Below are 24,741 nucleotides of genomic sequence, written 5' to 3'. Positions count from 1 at the left end.
GTGTAACTCTTATTCTCTTCATGCAATAAGAACTATGACAGAAAACCACCATACTATACACTCGTTATCATTTGTATCTACTTTTAGCCTCCAACAACCCAAGGAAATGTTAAGTCATAAGAATGAAGAGAAAATTTTGACATTTAAATTCCTCCCTCTACAGAACCAAATAAATAGCTGAACTACAGTAAGCGCCCAACCCGCATCAGTTACAGAGAACTGCTGGAAAAAAATCCAAACAGTTTCACACAACTCATAGGCATCATTTTGATACAAACCTTAAATCTGCTGTAATAAAATAAATGCTAAATACATACTGTGAGAAAAAATATATTACACACACACATACACACACACACACACACACACACTCTTCTCTATATATCCCACCAAACTGGGAACTATTAACTGTAATGAGGCAAATTAAATTAAAAACACTATGTATTTTATAAGAAATTTAAAAATGATCATGTCTTCAAATTTCTACTTCCAATAACATTTTGGGTAAAAAGGCAAGAACACAGTTGCTTTCTTCAAATAGAAGACTCTTCTTCTGTTTCAATTAGAACATTTAGTTTTTAGAAGTTGGGTGGACTAACAGTAAGTCACACAAGCATACAAGTAATATAAGCCTATTTCTGTGACATTGTAAAAAAGTAATGTTTCATTTTTAAGTGCAATAATTAAGTTTATAATCCTTACCAAGTGATTTTTATAAAATGTTTATTCTCTTAAATCCAATGCATTCACAGAGTGTTAACACTTTAAATGTTTATCATTTCCACCAACTGCAGCATTATCTAAGTAAACCAAAATAAGCACTTTTATCATAGATGTAGTCAATGATTATTAATACTTTTTTTTTTTAAAGGACCTAAACTTCCCCCAAATTTCAGCACAGGTAGTTTTATTGTATGTTTCATCTAGTAGATGATTTTTAAAAATAGTGTGTAGAAATGAATAGTTTCAAACTGCTTAAATATATTATATCATGTTATCAATCCACCAAATCAAAAGCAATTGCCAAGCTGAATAAGTTACAAAGAAATGATAATCCTGGCTTGTACAGAAATGTGCAGTGTTTAGTTACCTACTAATACAAATCTCCAAAGCTTAACTTAGAGTTGGAAGATGAGTTTCACAGTAATGTAATTTTAACCTCCATTTACATTCATTTTAATATATTACTAAGATGTTTACTCTATGTCACAATGGTGCTTTCCAGTGTTCACAATTTACAGTTTCAATTTGTACATATGTAATTCACTAACATAAGGGACAGTTATGACTATTACAAACGATCCCTAAAAAGAAAACAAAACCCCACCTTACATGGAACTCTGAAAATAGTATGACTTAAAACAGATTAATGCAAAATGGTTTTTAATATTTTAGCCATTTTCTAAACACCAGCATGTAAACTTGCCTACTTAATATGACAGCTACAACTTTATTCACTGAGAAAGTATGTACTATTAATTTTCTTCAACTATCTTTCTCACCTTAAGTCAAAAAATATGACTTGCTGGTTCTGTTTCTGTGAATTCCAAACTGTTTTTTTTTTTTGTTTTGTTTTTTTGTTTTTTGGGAGAAAAGGAAGATGATGATAAAATACATTGTAAACAGAAAAAAGTCACCCCCAAATTAAGCCTTTAATATATATATATATATATTTTTTTTACTTCTACACTACTTAACACTTTAAGAAATCAGTTACAATGTTTCATCTTTAACACGAACACAAATAAATTACTGTAGGGTCAGTCTGACCTACCATTCTGGGATCTAAAGTTCTAAATACATGAACAGAAGAGTAAACTACTTCAATGTTCAATCGGAGATTAGAACAGTTATATGATTTGACTAAACTGTCAAGGCAATTAGAAACATACAATTCTGTAAGATGTTGGTTATTTTGCTTTTGGGGGTGGGTAGTCAAAGAACAGAGAATGACAATGAAGTAACAAAAAAACCTGTCTCCTATTTTAGGGGTGGGGTGGGGCAGGAAATCACAAAGCAGTTTAAATCTCTGAAGTCCATCTGACCTATCCACTCAGACCTAAAACAAATTTTTGATTTTTTGAATAACCCCCTTTCTTTCCTTGAGTATCAAACTGATTGACAGTCACATCTCTAAGTACAATCAGAGCTTAACAGCTTGTTGAATGAAATATTAAGGTCAAAAAGACAGACTGAATTTCAAAATGGAAAAAAAAATCTACTCAAGTATTACATTCAGTTTTCAAATCATTTACTAACATGACAACAGATTTGGCTTCAATCACTCTTGCACGCACACACACAACAGGCACCCTAGCCACTGATCTGCTTTGCAACACAAGGCCATATAGGCAGAGATGGCATTCTCCAAGCCAAACTTTAAATAGATTAAAAAAAGTAATTTCTAATTTTACAGAAATGTTTCTTCAAAAAATATTTTCTCTCACTCCCTCATCTCCTGTACTGAAGGATGTGTAATATGTTTTTTTTTTTTCCCAAGCTAAATCTGAACCCTCAAAATTGATTCTAGGCAGAAGATCTCTGCAAATTAAAATCAAAAACAAAAATAGAAAAATTATATTTTTATATATGTATACATATATATATATATTTATACTGATTGGAATCCTCCAGCATTTTAAAATCACTTTAGAGATGAATTTTGGGATTCTACTGCTCACAACTCCAAAATCCATAATGATTTAAAGACAGACACTTTTCTCCTGTTTCCTTCCTGGCTACCCCCTCCCCTCCAGAACAGTTCAATATAGCCACGGCTCAAGTTTAATGGGAAGAGAGAAGTTTTTGAATAGTTTTTTTGTTTGTTTGTTTCTTTACTTTGGTGATCTGGGTGGCACATATTGCTCTTTGCCATTACGTCGAGTAACTCCCTGAGGTATAGCCCTATGGCCAAACTGGCGTCTCTGTTCCCTGATTTTTCCAGCTGCTCCCCTGGGAATGGTATTGCCTCGGAAGCTAGAATACTCCTTACTAGCCCTTGCTTCTGGCTTCTCATGTGATTTCTCAATGGACTTCTCAGGAGCTCCATTCTCTTCATTTTTGGTGGGAGAGGCTACATTGGAGCGAAGTTCTCGCAGTGGCTGCACAAGAACTGGAGATGGCTCTTTAGGGGGCTTCTGGCACACTTCTGCATAACTTAGCTTTCGGGGTTCCTTTGAAGTGAAGATAAAAAAAAATTATGGTACATTCTTTAACTAAGTACAAAAAGGATAGTGTGATCCACAAGAAAATCAGTAAGCTATCTTCTAGAAAAGGGAAATAGGCATTCCATATACACTATTACTAAAGTGTATTATAGTAATCTTAAACACTTTTTTTTGGCTGAAATAATAAAAAGCCTTGGTAATTTATATATGATACAATAATGTCACCTGAGGAATTTATCTAAAAGATGCTCATGTCAGCATTGCTTATGGTGATGAAAAAACTGCAAACAACCTAAATGTCTAACAAGGAAGGACAGAGTAAGTAAATAATGTACATTCATCTGATGAAATACAATGTTTCTATTCTCTCTTCCATGGCTACAAAGAACCCTGAGATGGATTTCACAAGAATCTCAACAGAGCAGCTGGGAACAAATAATATATTAATAGAAGACTAATTAAAAGTTTTAATTACCTCATCTGGAAAAAAAGGACAACAGGGGCCTTATGTGAATGGGATAAAGCAAGTGAAAAGTATTTAGCACTGGTCTTAGCATATAGCAGGCATTCAGTAATCAGTAGCTGCCACTGTACTATTATTAAAGAAGAAAATAAAATGTCCTTAACCTGGAAAAAAAGGAACTATACCAAAATTCAATTAGTTATATTAATGAATGAAAAGATGATTAAATTTTGTGTTTTTGCCCTGCTTTTTTGTATTTCCCTAATTATAAAAATGATTTCTGCAAAGTGAATAATAACGGAAGTAGCCCTAAGACTTGTTAAACATTATTAAAAAAGGAATTTCAAAGGGGCTCAGAGCCTCTTTAGCCCAAAAATAATACTCATCATAACCTGAGTAAGAAAGAAGTTTCACTGAACTAGAAGGTGATCAGAAAAAAAGCCATTAATGGGGCACCTGGGTGGCTCTGTCAGTTAAGCAGCTGCCTTTGGCTCAGGTCATGATTGCAGGGTCCTGAGACCGAGCACTGCATTGGGCTCTCTCCTCAGTGGACAGCCTGCTTCTCCCTCTCCCTCTGCCTACTGCTCTGCCTACGTGTACTCTCTCTCTGTCAAATAAAAAAATAAAATCTTAAAAAAAAAAAAAAAAGGCCATTAAAAAAACAAAACAGAACAGAACAGAATGGGGGCAACCTGGGTGGCTCAGTTGGTTGGGCATCTGCCTCTGGCTCAGGTCATGACCCAGAGTTGTGGGATGGAGTGCTGCATGGGGTTTCCTACTCAGCTGAAGCAGGGAGCCTGCTTCTCCCTCTCCCCAACTCATACTCTCTCTTGCTCAGATAAATAAAATCTTAAAACAACAACAACAACAAAAACCCAGAATGAATAGTTACTTCTTCACTATCTCAACATGGCTAAAATTTCCCATTTCTTCACAGTGACTTTAAACTTCCTAGGTTTCATTTGAGGCTGGCAGCCTCAATTTGGGCTATTTCCAAATGACTCTGCTCTATAAAGTCTTATGCGAAAACAAAACAAAACAAAAAACAGACCACTTATTATTTAGCCAATTACTCCCCCCCCCCCACATACTAAATTCATCAAGTTACCTGTAGGGCCACAGCTACAGGTGCATTTATGTTACTATTACATGGTGAAGTACTATTTGTCCTTGATGGCTTTGCAGTACTTGGGGAAGAAACTGGTATAGTTGTCTGGTTGAGAACATCCTTCTGAACAGTGGAATCCTCTACTGGATCCTTTTCTTGCTGAGTTGTGCTAAGGAAAAGAGAGCTTGACATTAGACTTAGTACAGCACAAAGAAACAGCTCAGCAAATAATCAGAAGAGAAAGTAATCTTTTTTTTTTTTTTTTAAAGATTTTATTTATTTATTTCACACAGAAAGAGAGAGAGAGAGAGATCACAAGTAGGCAGAGAGTCAGGCAGAGAGACAGAGAGGGAAGCAGACCCCCTGCTGAGCAGAGAGCCCGATTCGGGGCTTGATCCCAGGACCCTGAGATCATGACCTGAGCTGAAGGCATTGGCTTAACCCACTGAGCCACTCAGGCGCCCCGAGAAAGTAATCTTAATGTAGAAGATCTTCTATACTGAAACTGTACCTTAATGCAGGAAGCTCAGCTGTACATGGAGGACTGGTACTCATACTGAGTTGCTGGGCAGAGGTGCAGTCTGTCTGTTCATTCTCTGCAGGCACTGGGCAACTAACTCTCAACTCTTCATTATCCTTAAAGTAAAAACATATTTCAAAATTAACTCATATAGACACTTCTCCAAAGAAGATATCCAAATGGCCAATAAACGGTTGTAAAGATGTTTAACCATCATCAGTCATTAGGGAAAGGCAAATTCAAACCACAATGAGAAATCACTTTGCACTCATTAGGGTGGCTATAACCAATAAGTGACAAATGTTTGTGATGATATAGAGACAACAGAACTCTCATACACTGAAAGCAGTAATGCAAAATGGTGCATTTTGGAATATAGTCTGGGAGTTCTTCAAAAAGTTAAACAGTTACCATATGACCCAACAGTATATACCCAAGAGAAGATATGTCTACACATAGATGTTCATAGTAGCATTATTCATAGTAGCCAAAAAACCGTGAGCAACCTAAACAGTCATCAACTGGTGAACGGATAAACAAAATGTGGTATATCCATATAATAGAAATGTTACTGTGCAATAAAAGGAACGAAGTACTGGTACACACTACCATAATGGATGAACCTTGAGAACATCATGCTAAGTGAAATAAGCCAGTCACAAATAGACAAATACTACATGATTCCACTTATGCAAGCTACCCAGAGTACTCACATTTATATAGATAAAGTAGAATGGTGGCTGCCAGTGGCTGAGAGAAGAGGTAATGGGTAATGGGAGTCACCATGTAATGGGCATAACATTTTACTTTATTATTATTTTTTAAAGATCTTGTGTTTTAAGGAATCTCTATACCCAATGTGGGGCCTGAACTCACAACCCAGAGACCAAGACTTGCATGCTTACCAAATGAGCCAGCCAGGTGTGCCCTACTGCATTTTATACTTACAAGATAAAAAGTTCTGGAGATTAGATGCACAACACTGTGAATGTATTTAGCACAACTGAACTGCACACACTGAACAATGTTTAAAATGGTAAATTTTTTAGGAGGGGCAGAGAGAGAGAATATCAAGCAGACACCACACTGTTTTACCACCCTGAGGGATTAGGACAAAAGCTGAAATCAAGAACTGGATGCTTAATTGACTAAACCACTCAGGCACCCTTTAAGCTAGTATATTTTATATTATGTGCAATTTACCATACTTAAAAAAATATTTTTACTTATTTCAGATAGAGCAAGAGAGAGAGCTTAAGGTCGGCGGGGGGGTAGAGTGGCACAGAGGAGAGGGAGAAGCAGGCTCACCACTAAGCAGGGAGTCCAACGTGGGGCTCGATCCCAGGACCCCAGGATCATAACCTGAGCTGAAGGCAGATGCTTAACTGACTGAGCCACCCAGGCACCCCTTAACACAATTTTAAAAAGTAAAAAAAAAAAAAAAAAGCAAAGGATGCCTGAGTAGCTCAGTCGGTTAAGCATTTGCCTTGGCTTGTGTCATGACCCCAGAATCCTGGGATAGAGTACCGCACTGAGATCCTTGCTCAGTAGGAGGCTGCTTTTCCCTCTGTCCCTCCCCCTTGCTCATGCTCTCTTTCTCTAACACACACACACACACACACACACACACACACACACACACAACCCCATTAAAAAAAACAAAAACAAAAACTAATAGCAAGCCCTGGATATTAAAATCAATTGATGAAATACAAATTTCACTAAGTTTGTTTGTTTTTTATTTAAAAGATTTTATTTATTTGACAAACAGAGATCCCAAGTAGGCAGAGAGGCAGACAGAGAGAAAGAGAGGAGGAAGCAGGCTCACCACTGAGCAGAGAGCCCGATGTGGAGCTTGATATCCCAGGACCCTGGGATCACGACCTGAGCCAAAGGCAGAGGCTTTAACCCACTGAGCCACCCAGGCGCCCCCCAGCCTTTTTTTTTTTTTTAAGATTTTATTTCTTTGAGAGAGAGAGTGAGCGAGCATGAGTGGGGGAGGGGAGGGGTGCAGATGGGCAGAAGGAGAGGGAGAGGTAGATGTCCCACTGAGCAGGGAGCTTGATACAGGGCTTGATCCCAGGACCCCAGGATCATGACCTGAGCCGAAGGCAGACATTTAACCAACTAAGCCTACCAAGCACTCCCAAATTTCAGTAGGTTTAAAGGTAATATTCAGAAAAACTTTGTGGAATTATAGACAAGTATAAAAACAATTAGGAAGGCCAAAACAAAATCAGAGGTTCGACCTACAAGGTGCAATATCAAATTAAGAGTTCAAGGAAGGGGGCACCTGGGTGGCTCAGTGGGTTGAGCCTCTGCCTTTGGCTCAGGTCATGATCTCAGGGTCCTGGGATAGAGCCCTGCATCGGCCTCTCTGCTCAGTGGGGAGCCTGCTTCCCCCTCACTCTCTGTCTGCCTCTCTGCCTACTTGTGATCTCTCTGTCAAATAAATTAAAAAAACAAACAAAAAAACCCCACAAGAGTTTAAGGAAGGGAAGTGAAGAATTTGAAGTGAAGAATTTATCAAGGAGATAATACAGGAAAATTTTCTAGCATGTAAGGATGAGTTTCCAGACTGAAAAGGTCTACCAAGTATCCAGTACAATGAATTAATAAAGAGCCATAGCAAGATACACCTTCATGACATTTCACGGAATACCAGGGATAAATAAAGATCCTACAAGCCTTCAGAGAGGGGGGAAAAAGAGGTCATAGAAGGATCAGAATGAGAGGTTTCTAAAAAGGATCTCTGGAAGCCAGATTGTTTCCTAAGCAAGATATAAAAAAGAACAAATCATGAAAGAAAGACTGATAAATATGACCATACTAAAATAAGAACTTGTTTTCACTCACAAATACGAAACACTGAAAACAAACCATAATTAGTAATATACATTACTGACAAAGGATTAGTATCCAAAATAAATTTAAAAATTCCATGAATCTGTAAGATAAGTGATAACCCAATAGAAAAAAAAAGGTGCCAAATACTTGACACTTTACAAAGAGAAACACAAATGGCCAATACAACATGAAAAGGTAAGTTGACCTCAATTATAATTAAATTTTAGATGCCCTATCCCTCAGCAGTTCCACTATGTATATACCTAAAAACAAGGTGTATGTGTAGTTTGAACATACACAGAACTGCTTATAATATAAAAAAAAACCCACAACAGCTCAAGTGCCCATCAACAGTAAAATAAGGATATTCTTACAAAAGAATACAACAGTGTAAAACAAACTACTTGTATCAACACGGATGAATTTCACACAATACAGAATGAAAGAAATAAGAGAATATATATTCCATTTATGTTGTGTTCAAGAACAGGCACACTGAACAGTATACTCTCTAGATTAGGGGTTGACAAAACAAGGCCTGCTGGCCAAATCCAGCCTCTGAGTTTTGTTGGTATGGCCTATGTGCTAAGAGTGGTTTTTAAGTTTTTAGCATGTGGCCCACAAGCCTAAAATATTTACTTTCTAGACCTATTTTACAGAAAAAGTTTCCCAAGCTGGAATGGTAAAATTATAAAGAAAAGCAAGAAAATTATTATTGCCAAGTCAGGATGTTTCCTCTGACGGGGAGGAAGGGAAGAAATAGGAGGAATTGTAAAAAGGAAGGGGAGACACATGGCATTGTCTTGTGATATTTACTGTCCACAACCGTGAGTTGAGATCACAAGGGGAGATACACTTTATTATTCTTCTTTAAAAATGTATATATGTGTGAATCACAATACACCAAATGGGAGAAGCCATCAACTGTAAAACGCACCATTATTTTATGTATTACTAAGAAAAAACACTGCCACTTAAACAAGGGTAATGTTTAATCACAGATTTTCAAAGGTGGAAAAATGTCTATCTTAAGGCTGATGAAATAACTACAATATTGCACAATTTTGTAAACAGGGTAAGACAAAGAAATACTTTCAAAATTCCGTGGGAAAATGATTTCTTTTTTTTCTTTTCTTTTTTTTTTTTTTTTAAGATTTTATTTATTTATTTGACAGACAGAGATCCCAAGTAGGCAGAGAGGCAAGCAAAGAGAGAGAGAGAGGAGGAAGCAGGCTCCCTGCCGAGCAGAGAGCCCGATGTGGGACTCGATCCCAGGACCCTGAGATCATGACCTGAGCTGAAGGCAGAGGCTTAACCCACTGAGCCACCCAGGCACCCTTGTTTTTGTTTTTTTTAAATGGGAAAATGATTTCTATTGCAGATCTCTACAGAAATAAGCTATTGATCCAATGTGAAAACAAAAACATTTTTGGAATGGAAGATCTCAAGAAATTTATACTAAAAACCACTAATTCAGGAAGCTCAGGAAGATGTGACCTACCATAAAAAAGGAAAGTAAAACAAGAGTAAGAAAGAGAGAGGATTCAACAAAAAAAAGTAAGGAAAATTCTCAGGATGATGGTAAAGTCAAGTCCCAGCTATACAACTGTGCAGCAAACCACTGAGAGTGCAAGCAGAAATAATGGCAGTATACTGTGAGGTTCAGTTCTGGGGGGTGGGGGGGAAGGTAGTATCAAGATGCGACTTACAAATGACAGCATATCCTAATCTAACTGGCAATACTTTTTACCTTTTTTAAAAGGCTTTATTTATTTATTTGAGAGTAAGAGAGAGCGAGAGAACGAGGAAGGAGGAGTGGCAGAGAGACAAGTAGACACCCTGTCTGAGCAGGGAGCCTGACATGGGGGAGGGCGGTGCAGCTGGATCCCAGGATCCTGAGATCATGACCTGAGCTGAAGGCTTAACCAACTGAGCCATCCAGGCACCCCTGCTTTTTTTTTTTTTTTTTTAAAGATTTTATTTATTTATTTGAGAGAAAGTGAGAGAGAGCATGAGAGGGGAGAAGGTCAGAGGGAGAAGCAGGCTCTCTGTGGAGCCGGGAGCCCATTGTGGGACTCGATCCCAGGACTCTGGGATCATGACTTGAGCCGAAGGCAGTTGCTTAACCAACTGCACCACCCAGGCACCCAGCCCTGCTTTTTACTTTCTTAGTGATACTAAATCAATAGGGAACCTTATAATGGATGGTACCCTAGAAACAATGGAGTAAAATATACAGGGAGGGTAAGAAAAGTATGCTGGCTTGAGAGCTAAATCCTTAGGTTCTAAATGGAAAGTTAATAGACAACGTTGAAACTTATAAAGTCAAGAAATAAAGTATACCGTGAGCATGCAACTCGATCTTGGGGTTGTGAGTTCAAGCCCTACATTGGGTGCAGAGATTACTTAAAAAAAAGAAAAAAGGAGAAAGAAAAAGGGAAAGGAAAAGAAAAAAAAAAAGAAAAAGGAATAGTAGATAACCATTTAATTAGAAATATAGGGGGAAAACAAGAGAAAAAGCTAGTTAAAATGGCTGCACAGGACTACTATTTTTCACTAGCCTAATTATACTATGTATATGTCCTATAAAATCAAAATAAAAATTGAATTAAGAAAAAAAGGGAAGAAAAATAGTGGGGTGTAAAGGCTTAGTACAGGAAGAGGTCTACAAAAATATTTTAGGAGGGGGACCTATCCTAAAGGTTGATTTCCTAAGTCTTTGATACCAACTCTCCATTACTTGAAAGCCTGAATTTTACCAAACTTGGAATTCATTTATATCACTAATTATAGGCTTAAGTGCAAATAACACTTTCCACCAGTTTGCATTAATTGGTTCTACCAAGATGAGCTGCCTGATACCAAAGACCTGCAAAAGTGAAGAAAGACATTATTTTTTTGAACTGGTTTAATTTTTATTTATTTTATTTTTAATTAACATATAATGTATTGTTTCAAGGGTACAGGTCTGTGATTCATCAGTCTTACACAACACCCAGTGCTTTACTGGCCTGTGTAGCTTCATCATAAATCTTTTTATAATACTCTAAGTAAGCTGACAATCCCATGAATAAAAAACATGATAGCAATACATATTAAGTACAAATAAAATTTCAAATAATAACTGCAAACAAAGGCTAGCTATGGTCCCACAAGTAAAAGATGGATGCCTCAGTATTTACCTTTTCTTTGTAGACACCTTTAACAACATCAGACATCCTACTCTCCAAAACAAGTTCACCTGGAGTTCTCGACGAACTTCCAGGTAAAGGAGGAAAATTTGAGGCTAGTAAGTCAAACTTTGGTGTTGGAGCCTTTGCTTCAGCTGATGAAGACGGGGGTCTCTAAAATACACAAATCATAAAACAGGTCACAAGCCAATCTCATTCCCTAATCCTGTACCACAGAAGCTGAAAGCTGTAAGGAAACAAACAAAACTCTATACTAATGCACAGAATTGTTTGTTCTCCTATAAATTCCTGGCTTCTCCTCTCAGTTGAGCTTTTATTATTTTTTTTATCAATCCTACTTACCTTCCTTCAACCGCCTTTTTTTTTTTTTTTTTGCAAACTGTGACACACTCCTTAAGCCTGCTAACCAAATTTCCACTATTTGTTTTCTAAGTTGTTATTCCCTTTTCAGAACAAAAATAAAAACCCCTGTGTGACCTAAATTTGCCATCAGCTTTTCTCCTTCCATAGTCTCACGAGAATATCCTTCCTTGAAAAATCTCCTGATCTGTGTTTCTGCTCACCATTCTATTCCCTGACAAGCCCCTCACTTGTACTTCCTCACCTCTGCAATCACCACTAAAACTGCGCTGACCAGTCACCAGTGCCTTCCACAATGCCATATCTGACAGACTTTTTCCCCCTCAACCTCATATAGAACCCGGCATGGTAAACATTCTTTCCTTTGGGAGCTCATTCCTCCCTTAGCTTCTGTGATACCTCTTTCTCTTGATTTTCAGATCTCATAATCAGGTGCTTGTGGCTCTCTACCTACTCCCTTCGACAGTTTCAGTTTTTATGTGGTTACTACTCTTTTCACTTCCATACTCTCCCTATGTGATAGCCACTATTCATGGCTTCAACTACTAACGTATGTGCAAACAACCTTTACAACTATCTTTTTCACTTTTGGTGACTTTCTGGCTACAGACCACTGGAAATTTGCCAAAACTCACTGAATTTTACACTTTCAATACTGTCAGCCCAGACCTTTACCTGAAACCTAGACATCCATTTGCCTATCAGCCTCTCTACTCAGATTTTGCTTGGATACAGGAAACAACATAGTAAGTAATCTTATTCTTCAGCCCAAAGCTACTATGTTGCCAAAGTTCCATTCTTGACCACTTTATTTAAATCACTTACTTTACAAGAGTCCCTTGAATGATTTCATCTACTTTTATTATTTCAATTACTTTCTGTAAGCTTACAAATACTAAATTTTATCTCTAGCTAAAATCTCCTTCCTGTACAAAGGCATTTCCACACTGCCTTTCCTACTGGAAAGCAGGCTTGTCTCCTTTTTCTTCACTCCTCCAGTCCTCAATCCTCAGTATTTTCAACATATTATACAGACTTCAAAACTAATCTCTTCTCTCCTCAATTGTTAAAGGCCACTTGAGGATTCATGTGGACTGCTGCAATGGTATCCTAAAAAAGTTGTTGCCATGTCATGGGGGCCCCTGGTACAGAAAGCTATAAATGAAAAACAATACTTTTTTATTTTTATTTTTTTAAAAGATTGTATTTATTTATTTGACAGACAGAGATCACAAGTAGGCAGAGAGGCAGGCAGAGAGAAGAGGAAGCAGGCTCCATGCTGAGCAGAGAGTCCAATGTGGGGCTCGATCCCAGGACCCTGGGATCACGACCTGAGCTGAAGGCAGAGGCTTTAACCCACTGAGCCACCCAGGCGCCCCCAAAACAATACTATTTTAAAATACTCACAGTTTGCCCTAAGGATCATTCTGTGTGTTACAATGCAATATGTTTTCTTCTTTGAAAATGCTTATCTTTTCACTACTTATATATGTAGTATTTACGTATCTTACGTAGCCTACATGCTATATGTATGCTAATATGCATATATAATTCATTACTTATACAGGTAAAAACAAGTATTATACTACATTTATGATTTATTTGTAAATTCTAGGCAGGGTTTTCTTGAGACCTCTGTGGGTTCCTACATCATTCTGATTTCTCAATTCCTTTTGTTTTCAGTTAAGAGATGGCAAACATTCACCATGAACAAACCACAAAAAAATAAAAACATGATTAATTTGAAGCTAGATAAGTCAAAATAAAAACATATTTAGAACTATAAAAGTTTTTAAATCTATAAGCAGTTTTATAAGATTAGTGGATAGAAGAATAAATAGTAGGTAGAAAATTGTCCCCACAGCAACTAACAATAAACAGTTTAAGTTTCCCACACCATCCAGAGAGCTTTGTAAGTGAACGATAAGCTTTATCAGCTTGGCAAAAAGTCCTATATTTATAGGGCTATTGATAAATAGGAACTTTTGTTCAATGTCTGACAGAGTGCAAATTGGCACAACCCCTATAGAAAGCTGTGGGCTGGTAGCAACTTACTGAATTATGACCCAGAAATCCCATTCTAGGGATTCTCCTTCAGGCATTATTAAATTCATAGGAAATGATGGTTGTATGAAGTTATTATAGCACTGTTTTTAAGACTGAAAGACTGAAAGTACTTAAATGTCCATTAATAATGTAATAAACTTTTCACTGAATATTTTCATTTTTTAATTTTTAAACCATATGACTATATCAGGTATTCAAGTAATTTTTTAAAAACACAAGAAACATAGATCAAATCCCTAACTATACATGTGCTTTAAGGGTGGGGAATAGTGGTAGTAGTAGTGGATATTTCAGGGTCAAAGCACAGGTTCTATTTACCTTTGCCTAATACTATAATCAACAAGACAAAACCCCAGAAAGACCAACCACAAGCCAATGCCATACTAAATCACAAAAGAAAAAATAAATAAATAGATGTAATAAAGGTAAAAAATACTTACCTGGACTCTCTCATCTTCTCGTCGTCTTCGACCTCTGAAAAGAGTTCTCCTTTTAACAATGATAAAAAAGTTGGGGATGATGGGAGGGACAACTCATAAGTTTCTTCAAATATATAATACACTCTATCAATGATGGGTGAATTTCTAGTTTAGCTAACGATACTTTCTATATCTCCACTATTAAGAAATGAATATATATTCTTCTGAAGGGATCCTAAACTAATCTACCAAAAACTTCATCTGTTACCATCACCACCAAGTAAGGTGGGCCCACTTTTACTAAGTAGCGCTCCTTCCACACCAGAAGTATATCAAGGTTTTTTGTTTCATTTCGGCAGAGTAGGCAGTAAGGTATAACCCCATTTCCCCATTTCCACAGCTACAAGTTGTAAGAAATTAAACTAGAATGCAGATAGGATCTGATCTTTCTAAGCTATTCTTTCTTCAGTAAAGCATAAAGAACTTCAGAGTAACTTTATACACCTCTGATTCAGCTATATTCTATATGGGCACTATAAATTTCTTAGTAATTATAAAAACTATTAACCCACATTATATGAACACTGTATTCATTTAGCATAACCATACACTAATAGTTTAAACAAAAAATAATCACTAGATCATGTTCTTCAAATATTCACATTATGAGCAAAGAATTTTCTTATACCTTATCCGTATTTGTTACCATATTTCCTTACCTGCCCCTACCATAGTCCCCATTCTGTTCCATCTGTATAGTAGGAGTTTCTTTTGCAAGGTAGCTTTGCTCCTGATGCCCTGTTACTGTAGGGTTATGCCGCTCAGTTGTAAAGTTCCTTGAACCAGATCTGTTTAATGGTCCATCCCCCAATGACACAGAGCCCTCTGTCGAGTGTTCTGAACCACTCGATGACCTGAAATGAGGCTTCACACTATAAGAAATATAAGATCACATACATGAGAGGATAAATGAAGACAGAAAATCCTTCCCCTTAATGGTAAAAAGTACATTTAAAGGGACAAGTTAAAAATTGCCTTCTACTGTATTCTATTTTCCACAAACTGAGGTACACATAAAAGTGTCACATTATAAAAATGTAAACTCTTTTTGTCTGAGATTTTTACATTTAAAAAAGTTATTTGGAGGGGTGTCTGGGTGGCTCAGTCATTGATCATCTACCTTTGGCTCAGGTTATGATCCCAGGGTCCTGGGACTGAGCCCCACATCGGGTTCCCTGCTCGACAGGAAGGCCTGCTTCTCCCTCTCCCACTACCCCCGCTCTCTGTCAAATAAATAAATAAAATAAATAAAATCTTAAAAAAATAAAGAAGTTGTTTGGAGATATTTGGAGTAAAATCCAAAGTTCTTCAAGATAAAACTACCTCTATTTCAATACTCAAAATACAACTAGGATTTTAGCTAATTTTACACCAGTAGCAGTCTTGACACACCTAAGTCAGCCAGGCTTTAAGCTTATTAAAGAATTTATGCCATACATTCTCAATGGGGCAACATCACCCCTAGTGGGAGTAAAAAAGGTTCCTGGGGTGGGGGGTGGGGCTGAGAAGGAACAACAAAAAAAATCCCAATCTTACTTTTATGCATAGAGCACAGATATACATGTATTATATAAATACATATACCATATCTTAAATACTAAATTTTCATAGGGAAAAACTGGGGTGATGTCTAAAAAAAATTGGGGGGATGTCACTCTTTAGGGGAGTGACAACGAAAACCAGAGAAACAGTGCAATATATTAAAATCCCACCTTCTTACTAAATTAATTGTTCAAAGAGCCTTTGTAAAAAAAAAGCTAGGAAAGATAATGCAACTAATAGCATGGCATGGCTTCATGAATTAGGTATAAAATCTAGTTAAAAAAAAAACCCAAAAAACCCCAAAACTATAAACAAGGGTAGCTTTTACCTTGGATGACAGGTATAAGCACCCAATTCTCCAACAATGTGTAAGCAGATGAAGCTAGGGTAGGGGGTAAAGGAGGCTACAGTTTAATCAACAATGAAAACACCTGAAGTAAGCCCAAGCAACTGAGGACCTTGGCACTACAGTAGATTATACAGGGAAGTATAAGATTTATATTTGGCCCCTTATTTGTGTTTAAAAATTCCACTTTTTACAGTCTATTTTCCTGGTTATAAATTTATATCAACACATTGCCAGTTCCTGATTCTCTGAATCTGGATTTAAAACTTCAAAATAATTATAACCCCAACAATTAAACATGAATTTCAACAATAGCTACAGCTACCCTATTCTTTACAGAAAATAAAAAAAAATGAGGTTACTGCCATTAAAACTTAAATATAAAAACCAGGAGACAAAGTTGGGTTGAATTTCATTAAGATTATATGAAATAATTACTTTATGTCACAAAATAGATTTTAATATTTTTAAGATTTTTGTTTACTTATTTGATAGAGAGAGAGTGCCAGAGAGCACAAGTGGAGGTGGGGGCGGGGCGGGGAGGACATGCTACAGCAGAGGGAGAGGGAGAAATAGGCTCCCTGATGAGCTGGGAGCCTGATGTGGAGCTCAATTCCAGGATCCCAGGATTACAACCTGAGTTGAAGGCACTTAACCAACTGAGCCACCCAGGAGCCCCACAAAATAGATTTTTAATAGCAGTGAAAATTATACAATGTCAACACAAAGTGTTTTTAAAATATTTTTATTATCTATCATATCTGAAAATGACTTCATGAAAGAGAATGCTGTTTATCTGTTCAGAACTATCATTCGCCTAAATTTTCTCACTGCATTTCAATATACCTAACAGAAAAGTTACTAGGTTTAAACAGCCCTCAGATCTCATAATCTTACCCTTCACTGAGAGGGACTTACAATCTCAGTCCAGGCAAAAGAAAAAAGAAAGATAAAAGAGTAAGTGATAAAAGATGGAAAGGAAGAAGTAAAGTGACAGAAAGAGGAAGTATGAAAGGTAGAAAAATGCCCAGACTTCTGAAAGTTAGTCCTAGTCTCTCTAAGTAGGTCTAGTGATCATCACTGGGCTGTTATAAGGTTCATATAATAAACTACAAAAGGGCTTCCTAAAAGTTACTTTCTCCTTGACTGATAACTTCAAATAAATAAATAAATAAGTAAATAAATAAATAACAAACAGATAAATAAAGGTCTCGAAGTGGTCACTTTTTAGAAGAAACAAAACAAGGATTAGGGTCCGTCAAAAAGCTCTTAGTTTCATCTGTAATATTTGCAATTTATAAGAAGAAAATACTCATGTATAATTTTTGTAACTAAAAATTAACAACCTGGGACGCCTGGGTGGCTCAGTTGGTTAAGCGGCTGCCTTCGGCTCGGGTCATGATCCCGGCATCCTGGGATCGAGTCCCACATCAGGCTCCTTGCTCAGCAGGGAGCCTGCTTCTCCCTCTGCCTCTGCCTGCCTCTCTGTCTGCCTGTGCTCACTCTCTCTGACAAATAAATAAATTAAAAAAAAAATCTTATTAAAAAAAAAAATTAACAACCTGTACTGGTCAAATATATGAAAAAGGATTGTAGATGAATGGTTTTGAATAACACAAATTATACTAAACCTGCCATGTACCTTCAAAAGCATAGGCATACTTCCTTATAAACAAGGATCACTGGACTGTCATTCTTGGCTTTCTTACTGTGATTTCAATCTTTTCACCAAGAAAGTACCACAAACAAAAACAAGCGACAATAAAGGAACAACATGAACCCATTTTATGTTACTATCATAAAATAATTTTATCTTTAATATTAAAAAATCAGTATGTATTATGTATAATCTTAGTTTTAAATTTTTTTTATACAAATTATCCACTATGAGGTCAAAGTGTGTTTATTAGTTCTACAATAAATTGTTTAAGCTTTTTACTAAGTCTGTAAATAAGAACTGTGATTACCACAGTAATTCTTTAAGAACTACTGGGAATTGTGTACAATAAATTCCATTATGTTTTGTTTTTATGTAGGCTCCATGCTGGGTGTAGACCCCAATGTAGGCTTGAACTCATGACCCTGAGATCAAGACCTGAGCCAAAATTAAGAGGTGGATGCTTAACTGACTGAGCCATCCTGGCGCCCCATACCACTATTATTTTTAATCTTACCGATTTTTTTGGAATGGTCGAGGCATATTCACAGCAGCAGCATTTGTTTTATAAGATCCTGGTGCATTAAAGCCATTCACAAAACTACCATTGGGAAAGGGAGCCTAAAAGAAAATGTAATGTTTAAAACCAATTAATGAAAAGGGCAAAACCTAGTGTGAAGGCTTTAAGAAACTCCTGATGAACTAACCTAGCATCAAATTTTTTAATGATTTTTTATTTTTAAGTAATTTCTACACCCAACATGAGGCTTGAACTCAGGACCCTGAGCTCAAGAACTGCATGCTTCACTGAGGCAGCCAGGATCCCCCTCAATTTCTTTTACAAGGCAAAATTAATTTTAAGCATTTTACTTATTCACTTTTGTAATACTCACTGCAAATATCAAGGAATCATTAGGTTATTACTTAATAAAGTACATTCTCTCTGAAAAATTTTAACTGAAAGCATTTTAAACTAATCAGGATTTACCCAATTTCTTATTTTAATTCATTCAGCAAAATCTAAAGAATAAAATTATAGGAATCAATAGCTCAAGTCTTAGTCACATGGTGATTAGATACCCTTATCACTACTTAAAAGCCAGAAAGAAACCAGTTATCAACACAAAACAAAAAATAAACTACTCTAATTTCTTCAAATTTCAGCTTGAGTGAAAAATTTTATAGGTCTTTAAGGATCTCACTTACCAGTGGTGTTTCAAAGTAAGGTGCAGGATTTGGTGACCAAGACTGAGGCACAATACTATAGACTGAGTACTGTTGGTGAGGATTATATACAGGCTGCATAAAAACTGGTGAGGCATACTGTGCTTGAGTTTGAATGGGCTGACTATACATACTAGAATCCATTAATCGATAACCATTCTTAGCAAAAAATGTATTGATGGCTTTTATCCTTGCCTAGAAGCAAAAGGAACATATTATAATGTGGAGTAAGTGTGTATTTTCACAAATGTATTTAATTTACATTTTAAACATGTTTTACACGATTATGTTATTCTGCTTGCTATACAGTCAGTAGAGCAAAAGGAAATGATTGATAGCTTTAAATTATTTTAAAAACTTTTGCATGGCTAATACAACAATAACAAGGTAAAACCACAAAAGTCAAATTGTAAAACTAACTGCAACTTATCAAAGACAAGGGGGCTAATAATCCTAACATAAAACATTCTAAAAACAGAGATCAAAAAAATGTGTTGGAGAAGTGAACAGAGTTCACAAGGAAAGGCAAATGGCTCTGAGGCATATGATAAGATGCTAAACCTTGCTTACGAAGAGAAATGCAATTAAAATGGAATTAACATTTCTCACAGGATTGGCAAAAAATCCAAAAATTTGACAACATACTTTGTTGATAAGGTTGTGGCAAAATATACTGCTGATGGGAATGTAAAATAGCACAACTCTTATAAACAAAAACTTAGCAATATCTCCCAAAAATCATATATGCATTTACCACATTCTCATCAATCCCACTTCAAGGAATCTTTTCCACATACACACTGAACAAAAAGAAGTTTAAAAAAAAAAAAAGGATACACACGGCTGTTCACTGACACTAACTGTAATAAGAAGGGGGAAAGAACTATCCCCAATACATACACACACACACACACCACACACACACACACACACACACAAAATAGTCCACCAATGGTTGAATACACTATATTACATCCACACAATTATCATGCAGATGTAAAAATAACTGAGGAATCGCTCTAAGTATTATTATGGAGTGACTTCCAGAATATATTATTGTTTTTAAAAAAATAGGTAAAGCAAGGAGATTAAGAATATGTATAAGTAAGCTATTATTTAGCTAAGTCAGATAGCAATAGAAGATATACTTGCATTCACACATATATAGGAGTATGTATTTAATATACCACTTTATTTTTTTTCCAAAAAATTTATTTTTTATTTGACAGAGAGAGAGAGAAAGAGAGAAAGAGAGAGTACAAGCAAGGGGAGCAGCAGGCTCCCCATGGAGCAGGGAGCCCGACGTGGGGCTCAATCCCAGGACTCTGGTATCATGGAGCTGAAGGCAGACACTTAACCAACTGAGCCACCCAGGTGCCCCAACACACTGTTTTAGATATTCTACTTTAAAACAACACACACACTGGGCGCCTGGGTGGCTCAGTGGGTTAAGCCCTCTGCCTTCCGCTCAGGTCATGATCTCAGGGTCCTGAGATCGAGTCCCGCATCGGGCTCTCTGCTCAGTGGGGAGCCTGCTTCCCCCTACTCCCTCTGTCTGCCTCTCTGCCTACTTGTGATCTCTGTATGTCAAATAAATAAATAAAATCGTAAAAAACAACAACACACACACTGAAAATAAAATTTAAAAAATCAATTGTAAAAGCTAAAAGCAAAATTAACCTAAATGTGCATCTGTGTTATATTAGTAATGTAACAAAAAAAAATCTCAAGTGATTTTGAGCCATAATAAAATCAACTGTTATGAATGTTCCTTAGGAACAAATCACAAGGCAAAGTACAGCAAACAAAGTTTAACTTGTTTCCAAAATTATATTCCTATTGGTATTGTTATTCTGATACTTTTTTGTATGATTATGGGAGAAAGCAGTCAGTAATTACAGTAAGGTCATTGAGATCTGAGATTTTTCACATGGGAGAAAGAAGACATGGATGTGAGACTGAAGAAGTGAAAATCATGTAGCATGAATTTAAATGGGAAGCCTCAGTATAAACTCATGATATATTTTTGTTAAAAACAAACAAACAAACAAACAAACACACACATATTTCATAGCTCTGTTCAATGAAAGGCTTTTAAACAACGACCATACCAATAACTCCAAGAACTCCTTGTGCCTAGCTAGTGGACTACAAAGTATGACCTCCCCATAAAAGTAAAGTAGGGACTCTGGAGATTTGACTAACCCCAGGCCTTTGACACAAAATATACAAGACACTAGGAACATCTTGTCACACTAGAGAGCAAGCAAACCACTGAAAATTACCAAGGCTGTGACAAAAGGTCTTCTAAGTTAACTCAAAGAGGCCACAATTCATCAATAAGGACAACAAGCACACCAAATATGTTTAAATACCCAACAAAAAAAAATCTCTGGTCATTTTTGAAAGTTCCTAGGGAACCAACACATTATTTTCAAAAACTGATAATAAAAGCTAGAATCAAGCATTTATCATGTATTCTACACATGAGCTGTACCTCAAAGTAATAAAGATGATGCTAAGCTCCCCTTTACAGAAGTCCTTCAACTAATAAATGGGAAAAAAGAAAGCCAGAACATAGCACCTCTTTGTAGCCTCTAATTAACAGATTAAGTCAATGATCAGTAGCACCTAGCATAAAAGAGAGACAGATACAAAAATATACAGGCTTTTCTCTCTCTGCTGCTCCCAAATCAAACCAAATTTTGATCAAGCCTCTAAATCTAGCTACCAATTTGCATGAAGTACAGGAGACAGAGGATTATACTAAACTACACTAAAAAAATATAATTAGCCAATTCAAAAATAGGCAAAGGACTCAAATAGACACTTCTTCAAAGACGCTATATAAGGAAGGAAATACTGCAATATGCTACACATGGATAAACCTAAGACATTATGTTAAATGACATAAAAGTCACAAATAAACAAATGTATGATTTCATTTATATGAACTAATTAGAGTAGTCAAAAATCAGAGACTAAAAGAATAATGGTGGTTGCCAGGGGCTAGAAGGAGGAGAGAATGCGGGAGTTATTGTTTAATAGGTACAGAATTTCAGTTTTACAGGATTAAGAAAGTCAACGTGAATGGATGGTGGTGAATGTGTTTAGTACAACTGTATTATATACTTAAAGATCGTAAGTTTTATATACACGTTTTAACACAATAAAAACTATAGCTAGCAAAATGTATGAGAAACTCCATAAAACTTAGTTATTTCAACATACTTTCAAAAGAAAAAATAAATAAGAATGAAAACTACAGAAATAAAGAAAAAAGACAAAAAACGAGAATCAGGAAAATGTGATACTGTAGCTGTGATTTTTTAAAAAATCCCCCTTTCAGAGCTACAAAAACTAGTTTATTTATAGGTAAAATTAAGTATAAAATTTGCTTCAAAATAACTGCGGGCATGGAGAAATGGGTGGGAATATGGATGAAGCAAGACTGGCCATGCTCTACAAACTGTTAAAACTAGCTGATGGCTGGGGCGCCTGGGTGGCTTAGTGGGTTGAGCCTCTGCCTTTGGCTCAGGTCATGATCTCAGGGTCCTGGGATCGAGCCCCGCATCAGGCTCTCTGCTCGGGAGGGAGCCTGCTTCTCCCTCTCTCTCTGCCTACTTGTGATCTCTCTGTCAAATAAATAAATAAAATCTTTAAAAAAAAATAAAACTAGCTGATGGAAATTCTCAGTGATTGATTATACTATTTTCTCCACTTTTACTTATGTTTGAAATTTCCTAAGTTAAAAAAAAAAAGGAAAGAAAGCAATGCTCTAAAACTTAATAAAATAAATCAGACCATTTGCTTACATATTGTTTATAGCTGCTTTAGTACTATAATGGCAGAGTTGAGTAGTTACAACAGATTTCATGATTGGCAAAATCTACAATGTTCACTTTCTGGTCCATTAAAGAAAAAGTTTACTGACCTTTGTAAAAGAACTAAATAAAACAGCAGCTCTTTCTGTCCTGTCCCTGTACTATAATGAACCCATCTTTTTGCATTAAAAAGAAAGGAAGGAAGGACAGACGGACAGACTATAAAAGATGTGAGCGGGTTAGATTAGGAATCATCAGCCTCACTAGCTTGTTAGGAATATCAAGTGAAATAATGCATAATGTTAAGGCATAAAAAAGTGACTTTAACAAGTAAATGAAAGGTATGTTTTACATCCTTATAAGCCAGGAATCCTCCTCCTCCCATCAAACAGTAAGAATAAGACCAATCAATCAATTTTAGGATTATTTGTTCCATTTCTTTGAAAAAAATTGATGGTATTTTGATAGGGATTGCATTAAATGTGTAGATTGCTTTAGGTTGCATAGACATTTCCACAATATTTGTTCTTCCAATCCATAAGCATGGAACGTTTTTCCATTTCTTTGTGTCTTCTTCAATTTCTTTCGTGAGTACCTTATAGTTTTCGGAGTACAAATTCTTTCCCTTTTTGGTTAGGTTTATTTCTAGGTATCTTATGGTTTTGGGTGCAATTGTAAATGGAATCAACTCCTTATTTCTTTCTTCTGCCTTGCTGTTGGTGTATAGAAATGTAACTGATTTCTGTGCATGATTTTATATCCTGTCACTTTACTGAATTCCTGTATGAGTTCTAGGAATTTGGGGGTGGAGTCTTTTGGTTTTCCACACAGAGTATCATGTCATCTGGAAAGGGTGAGACTTTGACTTCTTCTTTCCCAATTCAAATGCCTTTTATTTCTTTTTATTGTCTGATTGCTGAGGCTAGGACTTCTAGTACTATGTTGGGCAGTAGTGGTGATAATGGACATCCCTGCTGTGTTCCTGACCTTAGGGGAAAAGCTCTCAGTTCTTCCCCACTGAGAATGATATTTACTGTGGGCTTTTCAAAGATGGCTTTTATAATACTGAGGTATGTATGCTCTATCCTTACACTGTGGAAGAGTTTTAATCAAGAAAGGATGCTGTACTTTGTCAAATGCTTTTTCTGAACCTACTGAGAGGATCATATGGTTCTTGTCCTTTCTTTTATTTATGTACTGTATCACATTGATCGATTTGCAGATGTTGAATGAGCCCTGCAGCCCAGGAATAAATCCTGCTTGGTCGTGGTGAACAATTCTTTTAATGTACTGTTGGATCCTACTGGCTAGTATTTTGGTGAGAATTTTTGCATCCACGTTCATCAAGGATATTGGTCTGTAATTCTCCTTTTTGATGGGGGTCTTTGTCTGGTTTTGGGATCAAGGTAATGCTGGCCTCATAAAACAAGTTTGGAAGTTTTCCTCCCATTTCTATCTTTTGGAACAGTTTCAGGAGAATAGGTATTAATTCTTCTTTAAATGTTTGGTAGAATTCCCTTGGAAAGCTGTCTGGCCCTGGGTTCTTATTTTTTGGGAGATTTTTGATGACTGCTTCAATCTCCTTACTGGTCTGTTCAGGTTTTCTATTTCTTCCTGGTTAAGTTTTGGTAGTTTTTGTCTCTAGGAATGCATCCTTTTCTTCCGGATTGCAAATTTGCTGGCGTACAGTTGCTCATAATATGTTCTTATAATTGTATTTCTTTGGTGTTGGTTGTGATCTCTCCCCTTTCATTTATCAATCTTATTAATTGTTTCAAAGAACCAGCTCCTAGTTTCGTTGATTTGTTCTACTCTTCTTTTGGTTTCTAGTTCATTGATTTCTGCTCTCATCTTTATTATTTCTCTTCTGCTGGGTTTGGGCTTTCTTTGCTATTCTTTCTCCAGCTCCTTTAGGTGTAGGGTTAGGTTGTGTACTTGAGACCTTT

The 24,741-nt window shown here is 36.4% G+C and overlaps 1 protein-coding gene across 4 annotated transcripts in view; it reads right to left on the bottom strand.

Moving 5' to 3' along the window:
- Window positions 1-2,494: 2,494 nt before the first annotated feature.
- The window catches only part of LARP4 (La ribonucleoprotein 4), a 76,635-nt gene continuing 54,388 nt past the window's right edge, over window positions 2,495-24,741 (bottom strand). For 2 of the 4 annotated variants that reach the window (XM_080811094.1, XM_080811093.1), the window contains exons 9-16: window positions 18,954-19,166; window positions 18,265-18,368; window positions 14,862-15,074; window positions 14,164-14,212; window positions 11,288-11,449; window positions 5,250-5,374; window positions 4,739-4,907; window positions 2,495-3,173 (exon numbers count right to left, since the gene is read on the bottom strand). In XM_080811094.1, coding sequence (XP_080667220.1) covers window positions 2,835-3,173; window positions 4,739-4,907; window positions 5,250-5,374; window positions 11,288-11,449; window positions 14,164-14,212; window positions 14,862-15,074; window positions 18,265-18,368; window positions 18,954-19,166 — 1,374 coding nt within the window. In that variant the 3' untranslated portion in view covers window positions 2,495-2,834. The remainder of the gene's footprint in view (window positions 3,174-4,738; window positions 4,908-5,249; window positions 5,375-11,287; window positions 11,450-14,163; window positions 14,213-14,861; window positions 15,075-18,264; window positions 18,369-18,953; window positions 19,167-24,741) is intronic. The other 2 variants (XM_080811095.1, XM_080811096.1) reach the window with 2 other exon arrangements.

Source organism: Martes martes, assembly GCF_963455335.1.
Source record: "Martes martes genome assembly, chromosome: 8".
Taxonomy (NCBI): Eukaryota; Metazoa; Chordata; class Mammalia; order Carnivora; family Mustelidae; genus Martes; species Martes martes.
This window is presented reverse-complemented; position numbering and strand designations above follow the sequence as displayed.